Below are 11,817 nucleotides of genomic sequence, written 5' to 3' on the forward strand. Positions count from 1 at the left end.
ACTAGGTTCCCTTTTGAAAGCTTGTAAGCCAGTCACTTCTTGCCTTTGTAGTCCCCCCTCCCCATTTGAGTATCCAATGTCCCAGTTGCCCATTTCCATCCACTCTGTGTGTGGGAATGTTTTTTGCTGTAAGGATTTGTTCCTTCTTTTGAGTTGCTGCTCCATAGGTATAGGTCTAGTTCAACAGATTGTATCAGCTCAACTCTTTTTTTCTTCCCCTCTTCTTTCTTCTCCTGGATGAGCTCCAATCATCCAGTCATCCGGTCCAGGTCACGTGGGTATCATCTGCAACTGTGGGCGCTCCTGTGCTCATGTGGTGGCTCCGCTCCAATGTTTTAAGGAATAAAGTCCTCTGTGGCCACACCACTGACTCTGGGCCCAAGAGTCTCCAGGTCTCCTCACATTGCTTGCCAACAAGGTCCCCACTGGGTCCACAGAAGTCCACTGAACATTGTAGGGCTTAGCTTGCTGCTTCATTGCTGCTTTTACCCTCTTACCCCCATCGGTGACGTGTGTGGTCACCAGTCAGAGCGTGCATTTCTGTTGAGTCTTAGTCTTGGAAGGGGGTTTGTGTTGAGAGGACCTGGCCACTTGCCTTGATGTTTCCTAGGGTAGCATTTTGTTTGTTCTTGTAGTAACAGTCCATCTGCCTCCATTTTCCTGTAGGTCTTTCTTTCAAGAGGTATCTTTTATTCTTCTAGCTGCTCCAGGTTGGTCTGCTTATCCTTTCAAGTGGAGATTTCTCATCTCTGGAGATAATAGATCCGTTTTTGAAGATGTGTAGCCAGAGTGCTCCTTAAAGGCCAAGACAGCCAAACTTCGTCTCTCATACTATGGACATATTGTCAGGAGGGAACAGTCGCTGGAGAAGGATATCATGTTTGGCAAGATGGAAGGTCAGAGAAAAAGAGGAAGACCGCCAACGAGATGGATTGGTCAGATGGCAGCATCGATGGACTCAAGTGTGGCAACAGTAGTGAGGTTGGCCCTGGATCGGACATAGTTTCGTTCTGCTATGCATAAAGGTCGCTATGAGTTGGTGCTGACTCGATGGCACCTAACAACAACATGAATATCATGTAGTTTGAACTGGCTATAATAAATAATGAAGGGATGAATTTTAAAAACATAGCATTCATTTCTTCATTTTGGATGGAAGTTGAAAATGAATATTCTAAGGTACTGAAATGGCTTTAACGTATCTTTTCACTTCCACCAGTAAAACTCAGTTGAGTTATTTATATCAATTTTAGTACTGTTACTGAAATAAAACATGAAGCAGTTTCACTCCCCCTTGAGTGTGGATTATATAATCAATCTAAACTATACTGAAGACGTTATTAAGAACCAGGCTTACTGGTCACATTCAAAACCTGAAATATTGTAGTATACAGTGTATGTTCTAAGGATGCATCACTCATTTAATATAGAGAACTGTTTTATTAACTTATAAACTTGTTAAAGTTAAAATAACAAATACTCATATAAACATACTTATAATTCTTCATATTATAATCCAATGTTTTAAGGAATAAATACAAAGCTGTATAGCTTTGGTAATTCTCATTTTCCCCTTGCTGTACAAGGGAACTTCAAAAAGTTGGTAGAACAATTTCATTACCTTTTAAATACATTTTCTCACAAACTTCTTGTAGTAGTTCCCTCATATTTGTTATGGTTATATTTATTGAAATGCAATCTTACAACAGAATGAACACAACAGTAAAAAATATTGGCATGTTTTCCCCTTTCTAGCTATATAGTCTCATTATTTTATAAAATTTTTATGACTATATATAAAAAAAGATGATGATAATGGAAGGAATACAACAGAATCATTGTTCCAAAAAGAAATGTTCAATGTGCTATAATTTTAAAAGGTAGCATATGATCAAGAGCCAATGATCCTAAAGGAAGAAATCCAAGGTGCACTGAAGGCACTGACAAAGAACAAGGCTCTAGGAACTGATTAAATACAAACTGAAATCTTTCAACAAACTGATGAATCACTGGAGGCACTCACTCATCTATATCAAGAAATTTGGAAGACAGCTTCCTGGACAACTGATTGTAAGAGATCGATATTTGTGCCCATTAAAAAGAGAGGTGGCCCAACAGAATGTGGAAATCACTGGACAATTATCAATGTCCACATGCTAAAGATAAATTTCAACACTGCTAAAGATAATTCAAACACAGCTGCAACAAACAGTACACGACAAGGAACTGTAAGAGGCTCCGGTCAGATTCAGACAAGGACGTGAAGTGAGGGATATCACTGCTGACTTCAGGTGGATCTTGGCTGAAAGCAGAGAATACCAGAAAAATGTTTACTGTGCTTTACTGACTATGAAAAGGTTTTTGATAGGAGGATCACAACAAGCTATGGACAACATCGTGGAGACTGAGCATTCCAAAACACTTAATTGTGCTCATGATGAACCTTTATACAGAATAAGAGGCAGTTGCTTAAACAGAACAAGGAACCAACAAACAGTTTAAAAGTAGGGACGGTGTATGACAGGGTTGTATTCTTTCACCATACTCCTTCAATCTGTATGCTCAACAAGTAATTCAAAAAGCTGGATTATATGGGTTGCTTCTCAATGTAAAAACAAAAATCCTCACTACTGGATCAGTAAATAACATTGAGATAAATGGAGAAAAGAATGAAATTAATTATCAAAGACTTCATTTTGCTCAGATCAACCATCAACACTTACGGTAGCAATCGTTAAGAAATCAACTAACATATTTTATTAGGCAAATCTGGTGCACAAGACCTATTTAAAGTGTTCAAGAGCAAAGATGTCAGTTTGAGGACTAAAGTGTGTGTGATCCAAGCCATGGTATTTTCAATAACCTCATACATTTATGTGAAAATTGGACAATAAATAAAGAAGACCATAGAATAATTGATGGATTTGAGTTATGGTATTGGAGGAAACTATTAAAAAGTACCATGGACTGTTCTAGAAGAACAAACAAATCTATATTGGAAGAAGTACAGCCAGAACAATCCTTAGAAGTTAAGGTGGCCAGATGTTATCTTTCATACTTTGGACATAGTATCAGGAAAGACCTGGTTCCTGGATATGGGCATTATGACTGGTTAAGTGGAAGGTCAGCAAAAGAGAGGACAAGCCCGATGACGAGATGAATTAGTAGTGCCAGCAGCAAATGGGCTCACGTGTAGCAATGACTGTGAGGCTGGCGCACCAGGCAGTGTTTCCTTCTGTTGTGCACAGAGTCGCTGAGGCAGTACAGCACCTATCAACAATGAATGGACCACACGGAGTTAAGGAGTTGCTCAGCCCTAAGAGAGGTGGATGAAACTTACCGTGCTCATTATGCTCTGGCCCCCACCTACAGAAGCAGTAGCACTCTGTCCCGGGGTCGGCAAGAGGACAAGCCTTGTCAGCCTCTCTCTCACACCTGCCGGTTAATCATTTGCCAGCTGGCAAGAGAATCTCGAGCCAGGGAGATTTTCCGTATCTTCAGATCCTGCAAAACAAAGAGACGGAGCTGACAGGCGCTGCCACTCACATCAGAAACAAAGCTGAGCTCCCTAACGTACTGAGCCCTTTTCTGTAAACCTGCTGCCTGGCTGTAATGAGTATGTCCTTTATTCCACTTAATCCCACATTCTTGTTAACTGACCCCAAAGCCATTAGGCTACCTCCTGTCCTCCCTTCTGGCTGGTGACACCTGGCTGAGGATTACACGAGAGGCACATAATGAAGGTCAGCTCAGTCCTCACATATCCCTGTATCACCTCCTCCCAGGAGACACCCAAGCCAGCACAGAATCCAGAGCCTCTGTCCCACCTGGAGGAGGCGACAATTTAGGTGATGACATGATAGTGACCTACCCTAATTCACCATGTGCACCCAGGTGGCTGTAGTGTCAGTGAAGAGGCCCTTGGGTTTCATTCAGGGGTACTGACCACGGTGAATTCCTTCTCAGGAACTTGGGAAAAATGAGAAGTAAAAAATATGGAGCCTAGAACCAGGTAGCAGCAGGGTGTAACCAGGCAGAAGGCATAAAGACTGTATTAGAACAAGGAGCCCTGAGCGTGGGCAGAGCTAGGGGCCACTGGCAGTTTTAATGAGGGGACTCTGGCTAGGACAGGACTGTCCACGTGGCTTAATTGGGAGGTACCCCAGCATCCGCACACAGGACTTACAACTCCATTTAGACCCCATTCATGAGCTTATGCCTCCCATCCCAAGAGGTGTCTTGTCCTGAGTGCGCACTTCTGGTGTAGTTATCTTTAGTGGACAGTGAGAAAATTCTGATTAAAATATCATTTAGTAAGAAGAGTACAGCACCTGCCAGGCCTGACCAGAACTCACCCTGTGCCCCAGTTTCATCCAATCAGTAGAGCCATACATAGGGAGGACAACACTAGCGAGGTGTGCTCACCTTGAACCCGTCAACCACTCAAGATGAACGGGGCAGCACTTCCCCAAGGACAAAGTTGAGAAGGAGCCAGAAGGAGGGACCAACCAAAAGGTACATAGCACAAGCCTGTCCCCCAGTAGTCAGCACACAGCCCCTCTCCCTCTCTGGGTCTAGAGCCCCAGCTGCTCCATCACTCCACATCATCGTCTCTGCCTCCATCTCTGGTGTCACTGTTTCTCTGGGTAGGGTTCCGTACTTTGCTCTTCTTCTCTCTTGATGGTCCCAGGGACCTCCCCCCCTCCTAGACTGCAAAGTCAACCACTCCCCTCCTTTTGCTACAAAACGTCTACCTTTGCATTTCCAACCCTCACAGGCAGTCCTGCTAAGAATTATTCACTATTGTACCACAAGAGACCTATCCGCATTTCCTTTCATCAGCCCCGCCCAGACAGATTGGATACTACTCAGTGGAGATTCTACCTTCCTCCACACCCTGTGGATCTAGGTTCCCTCTTGAGAGCTTGTAAGCCAGTCACTTCTTGCCTTTGTAGCCCCCCCTATTTTGGATAGCCAATGTTCAAGTTGCCCATCCCTGTCTACTCTGTGTATGGAGTGGGTGGGAATGATCCTTGCAGTAAAGATTTGTTGCCTCTTTTGAGCTACTGCATCCATAGGTATAGGTCAAGTTCATCAAATTACCCTTTTTTTTTTTTTAAAGTTTTATTGTGAATTATGTGATAGTTTACATGGGAGAACATTAGTTTTACATTCATCCTATCATATATCGCTTCATTGCCATGGTTCTAATTCCCTCCATGCATCATCAACCAAAGGGTATAGCCTACAAGTCTGACTACACCCCACCACCCCCCGTTAGTCCACACACAGCCCCTCTCCCTCTCTGGGTCTAAAGTCCCCAGCTGCTCCATCTCTCCTCGTCGTCATCAACATCATCATCATCTCTGTCTCCATCTCTGGCGCTCTGGCGTCACTGCTTCTCTGGGTAGGGTCCTGCTTTCTGCCCTTCTCCCTTGATGGTTCCAGGGGCCTCACTCCCCTCTTTGCTACAAAACGTCTACCTTTACATTTCCAACCCTCACAATCTGTCCTGATGACAATTATTCACTATTGTATCACAAGAGACCTATCTGCATTTCCTTTCATCAGCCCCACCTAGACAGATTAGATACTACTCAGTGGAAATCTTCCTCCCTCCACGCCCTCTGCATCTAGGTTCCCTCTTGAAAGCTTGTAAGCCAGTCACTTCTTGTCTTTGTAGCACCCACACACACACTTTGTGCAGCTGATGTCTAAGTTGCCCATCCCTGTCCACTCGGAGTATGGAGGGGTTGGGAATGATCCTTGCTGTAAAGACTTGTTCCCTCTTTTGAGTTACTGCATCCATAGATGTAGGTCAAGTTCATCAAATTGTATCAGATTACTCTTTTTTCCCTCTTCTTCTAGTTGAGCACTGAACATCCAGCCATTGAAGTCACATCAAGTGGGTATTATCTGCAAGTGTGGGTGTTCTTGTGCATATGCCCTGTCTTATCAGCTGGATGCTTCACTCTCTACTCTAGCCCTCTGTGGCTATGTCACTGACTCTGGGCCCAAGAATCCCCAGGTCTTGCCACACTGCTGGCCAACCAGGTCTCCACACGGTTCACAGGAGTCTATTGAACGTTATAGGGCTTAGCTCGCAGCTTCACTGCTGTTTTTCCCTCACTTCCCATTATCGGTGACGTGCATGGTCACCAATCAGAGTGTGTATTTCCACTGAGTTTTAGGCTTGGAATGGGGTTTGCCCTGAGGGGACCTGACCACTTGCCTTGATGTCTCCTGGGCGAGCAACTTGCTTGTTCTTGTAGTAATCACTCAGACTGCCTATATTGTTTTGCATTTTTCCTGTGTGTTTCTTTCAAGAAGTATCTTCTGTTCTTCTAGCCTCTCCAGGCTGGTCTGCTTGTCCTTTCAAGTGGAAATTTCCCACCTTAGAAAATTGTGGATGGGGTTCAGGATTCCATCTATGGTCTTATGCAATGTAGAGGCTCCACAAGAAGCCTCCTTCACTGAGCACACTGTAGCCCCATTTTAGGTATTCTAATCACTTAGATGGCACTTAACAATAACAATCAGTTATAAGGAGTCCTGGTGTGGCGCTGTGGGTTAATGCGCTGGACTACAAAGTTGGTTTGAACCACAAGGTCGGTGGTTCAAGCTCATCAGTTGCTCTTTGGAAGCCCTGTGCGGGGTCGCTATGTATCAGGACTGACTCGACGGTCCTTAACAACAATAACAATCAGTCATAGGCAGAAGACAGACTTACAAAGCTTTCTACGGTGATATTTTTGGCTATTCCTTTCTCTCTGCCTCATGTCTATTTTATAAATGGCATGCCAGGGAAACCAAGATTCAAAAGACAGCCAAGCATCTTAACATTATTTCCTCCCTTTCTTCCATTCCAACCATGTCTCAATCCTTGTATCCCAGAGCCCTGTTGTTTCAAGGTTGTGCATACATCATTAATTACCTCTGTCCCACTTAGTCCATGCATACCTGCCTAACTGTTTTCCCATCCACCTTGTTCTTCCACTTCCCTCCCCCTTCTGTATTGCCCCCTCCCCAGCACCCAAACTATCCTGTGTCTATTCCCTGCCCTGTGTTCCACCTTTCACTCGCTCCCCTCACTCCACCCCCCACATTCCAGTAACCAGAAAAGAATGACAGTTTTTGTTTTTAAAGAGGGTATACAAATAACCTCAAAAACATGTACAAGAATCAGGATCATCAAATACATGTGCAAGAAGTAAAAACTGATTATGTGCCAGACTTTCAAATTCTCAAAGCAGCCATACCACTCACTGTACCTTCCCACTTGGACTCGGCAATTCTCTGCAAGGTCTCACAAAAACAACTGTACTGGAGAGATTTAAATGGTGTATTAGGGAACAGGGTACAACTTGGGATCAGGAAGAGCAGGTTCCATAAGCAAAGTCTCCCTTCTTCTGAAAAGGGTAGCTCTCTCAGCTACTCTGGGCCCTGCTGCCTGTCACCTGCCCAAACTCTAGCTGTCTTCATCGACCCGTGTTGAAGCTCCTTGAGGAAGTTACTAACTACTAACCTCCCCTTCTCTTCATCTGTGGGACCGTTTATATGCATACCCCTCCTCTGACAAAAGCAAGGGCACAAACTGACCAGTTCCCTCTGGGAAGGCCACAAACATTTTCTTTGTGCACTCCATTGGGGGGATCACTGCAATGAGCATATCGATTGCAGAGCTGTAAGAAGGGATCTGACCTCTTCTGACTTCACACAAGGGAGGGAGGGAGCAGAATCAGCATCGGTTCAGGCAGAGTCAGACACACTTCACCCTCTTTCTTCCTACCTCATCAATTCTGACACCAGTCGTTCTGCCCAGGGCTTTCTACTTCCTTGCTGGGTTCCAGAATTCATTGCAATGGCCACAGAGAAATCAGAGACAATACTCACAACTATAGAGTTTTATTAGGGAAGTTAACAGGTCAGAAATGCTCAGGGGACAGTCAGGGCAGCCTCTCCTAGCCGTGCCTGCAGGCAGATATCTCTCTGGCCCTCTGTCCTGCTTGGGCAATGTTACAATGTTCTTTGAGGGTTACTGACAAATAGCCAAGGGAATCTCTGCTGCTTTACTTGCTCCGTGTGCTGGAAGTCCATTCTCATGCTCTAGCTCTTAGTTCTGCTGCTACTCTGGTACCACAGCTTTCTGTCCCTGGATCGAGGAGCTTCCCTTGCACAGGTATTTCTGGGTCCAAAGGATGTGCTCCTCCTAGATTCCTGCCAATCAATACACCTCAAATGTAGCCTCCAACCTCAGTGGAGGATTCTCTGGAGAGCACCATGGACTGTCAGAAGAACAAAATCTGTATGGGTAGGACAGCCAGAATGCTCCTTTGAAGCCAGGATGGCGAGACACATACTTCAGATATAGTATCAGGAGGGACCAGTCCCTGGAGAAGGACATCATGCTTGATAAAGTGGAGGGTCAGTGAAAAAGAGGAAATCCTCCACGAAGGAGATGGACTGACACAGTGGCAGCAGCAATGGGCTCAAGCTTAATGACTGGGAAGATGGTGCCGGGACAAGCACGGGCTTTGTTCTGTAGTGCATAAGGTTCCTATGCACATAAGGAACCAACTTAATGACACCTAACAAAACCTGGCACCTGTGTACTGTGAGGTCAGACAGGAGACTGAAAAAGACAGAATGTAGATGAGTCAAGAGAAAACTTATAGTAAGTGATTAAATCAGGAAAGCAAGGCGCTTGGCTCTGAGGTAGCCGCAGCATGTAGAAGGACGAGAGGGGGCTAACTGACACACCAGTTTATCACAACAGCAGAGACATAAACAGCCGAATGCGCATCAGTGTAAGAGTGGAGCCACTTCTGACTCATAGCAAGCCTGTCTGTATAGGGTTTCCGGGGAGCGGCTGATGAGCTTTGTAGTTCAAACGGAAGCTGTAGTTCAGCGCATTAAGCTGCAGCGCCACACCAGTGATGTTAAAGAGTAACAATGATTGCAAGACACCTCACAATGGGGATGAACCTGGAGGCCAGTATACTGAGCGAAATCAGTCAATGACAAAAAATCAAATATTGTAGGAGACCACTATTATGAAAAGTCAACAAAATGTTGGGGAAGTCACGGTTAAGCACTGTTGAGTCGATTCCAACTCTTAGCAACCCTGTACGGGGTTTCCAAGGAGTGGCTGGTAAACTTGAACTGCTTACCTTGCGGTTCAAACAGACTTTGCAGTCCAGCACAATAACTCACAGGGCCAACACAGTACCTTGTGTTAACGTGGGTGAACGGGAAGGCAATGTACAGGAAGAGGGAGGTTGGCATCAGTGATGGAGGCAGGGGAAAACACAGGGAGAAGTGCAGGTGCTAAAGGGACGGAAGTCAATACCGTGACAAAGTCCTGCAATAATGACCTACAGGCAGATGCATGAATAGACAAGCAGGCTGACCAGGTGTGGGAGGGAGAGTGGGAACACACTCACACACATAGACAGTTCTGACAGGATTTTTGTCCATGGATATTTTACCTTTGCTGCAAATATATCCACAAATGTGGTGAAGCATACAACGGGCAAAATGATGAAAACGTCTTAAGCATTACCAAATTGGCAACAGCCATAATTAGCTGGCTCTCGGCACCAAATGCCTTGGAAGAATGAGTTGTTGGACTTGGGAGCTCAGGACCATAGTCTAGGGGGACAGCATGGTCAACTGGGATAAATTAGTCCACAACGACAATGTTCCACACCCTACTTTGGTGAGTATCACCCTCCATTGAAGATGCTCGGGATCAATTAGTCCAATGGACTTAATGGAATCCATGAACCTAAACCTGCACAACACTGAGCTCAGAACTAGATGGTGCCCAGCTGCCACTACCAACTGCTCTGAAAGGGATCCTACATTGGCATGTCCTGGATACAGCACAAGACAATGTGAAACAAAACTCAGAATCATAAAAAAGATTAGGATTACAGATCGGTACAGACTGATGGAACCCCTAGATTCCGGCCCTTAATCACCCTTCAGGTCTGGAATAGTATTCGCTTCCTGTGGCTCAATTTTCAGACAAATCATATAGGTCTACGAAGAAAACAATAACATGAGGAGCCACACACATCTTAGAACCGTCGACCATTTGAGATAACAACAACAACAACAACAACAACAAAAAGGCAGCATTTATTCAAGGAAGGCTAGGTAGGCAAGGAGGGAAGAATGGAAACAGGAAACACAGGAAGGAGGTGGGCTAGGTCGTGTTACATTGTGAGGACTGCAATCAGGGAGAATAGACAAATGGTGTATGAACTGTTGGATGTAAAACTGAAGATCTGCTATGTAAGCCTTCACTCAATTCACAATAAAGCTACAAAAGTAAAAGACGGCTAACTGAACGGCAAGTGCGGGAAACTGTTCAGTGCTTTCTGGGTTCTTATAGATTTATTGATCTATTTAATTCAGTTATTACTAAAAGTTGTATTTTCTTTCCAATATGGACACTCCAAGAGAACACCTCTCACCCACTTCCCTTTCCAGCTCTAACAGGATTCAAACAGCAGTACACAATGGGAAGGAAAATGTTGTAGAGACAGGAAGCAGGAGTCTGACTCCACACCCTATCTAACGCTCATCTCCACAAGCAAATGGCCAAGAGTCAGCAGAAGGGGAGGAGGGGACAGAACCTACCAGAAATAAAGTGGAGTGGAGTCATTACTCAGTTAGTCTAGGGGAATAGACATTCTGATGAGATGAATGCTTTTCTGCCCAGCCCAGTTCAGCTGGCCTACCACGGTTACTCTGAACCCTCAAGATATGCCAGGTGAGTTAGATACAGTTACCCTAAGGAAGCCAAGTGAGTCAGAAACAATTACCCTAAGAAAACCAGCTGTCTGAAAACCCCACCTCCCTCTGGTTCCAAATTGGCCAGGCAATCTTGATTTGCATATGGCTTCTTGTACATTTCCTGAGGGGAGATGTATGCGGGACATGTTGAGTCATGCATTCCAAAGGTGATAAGGGGAGTCCTCACTGTAAACTCATAAAAGCTGAGAGAAACCAAAACCCTACATAAATTCACTAAGGAATGTCAAAAAAGAAAGAAAGTCTGGGCTTCACACTGGCTGTTGAAGTTAAATCTCCCTCTTCTTAAACCACAAACATATCATCTTTCAATTTCAAAAGTATGACGCTAAAAGCACACGTCAAAGAAGAAGAAGGATATGGAAAATCAGACTTGCTGTGTAGAGACAACCTCATACCTACTCCAGAGCCCTCAGCAAGGTGTTTGACAACTTAGCTACCTTCCCAGAAACTGGGCAAAATGATTTTAAATTGCCAAAATTTGTCATTTCCAAGTTTCTTAAACTGGAACTTTAATGCCAATGCCACATCAATGATCATACCTTGTGGTTCTGTGCCGCCGAGTAGATCCTGACTCGCAGCATGGTTACACCACAGAGAACGACTGTCCCCCAGGCTTCCCACGGCTGTCCTCTGTACAGAAACAGACTGCCATGGCTGGTCTTTTGGTGGGCGGGGGGGCAGTACAGCAGACAAGCATGGCCACCAGGATCTGACCCCATAGGTCCTGTCCTATAGTCTTGACCTCTGTGACTCAGTGAAGGAACCCCTGTGGGGCAGTGAGTTAAGCACTGGGGGGCTTGAACCCACTAGCTATTCTCCATAAGAAAAATGAAGCAGTCTTTTTCTGTCAAGATTTACTGCCTCGGCTGAGGACTCTTGGGCCCAGAGTCAGTGGCGTGGCCACGGAGGACTCAAGAAGAGAGTGGAGCTACCAGAGGACTCAAGAAGAGAGTGGAGCTACCGGCTGACGGGAAGAGAGGACATATGCATAGG

At 45.0% G+C, this 11,817-nt stretch overlaps 1 protein-coding gene across 1 annotated transcript in view; it reads right to left on the reverse strand.

The window, feature by feature from the left end:
• RNF4 (ring finger protein 4) overlaps positions 1-3,349 on the reverse strand; it is a 14,886-nt gene extending 11,537 nt beyond the window's left edge. The window contains exon 1 of the mRNA XM_006874097.1: positions 3,341-3,349. Within this exon, the coding sequence (XP_006874159.1) occupies positions 3,341-3,349 (9 nt within the window). The remainder of the gene's footprint in view (positions 1-3,340) is intronic.
• Positions 3,350-11,817: the final 8,468 nt, after the last annotated feature.

This window comes from Chrysochloris asiatica, unplaced genomic scaffold (assembly GCF_000296735.1).
Source record: "Chrysochloris asiatica unplaced genomic scaffold, ChrAsi1.0 scaffold00262, whole genome shotgun sequence".
Lineage (NCBI taxonomy): Eukaryota > Metazoa > Chordata > Mammalia > Afrosoricida > Chrysochloridae > Chrysochloris > Chrysochloris asiatica.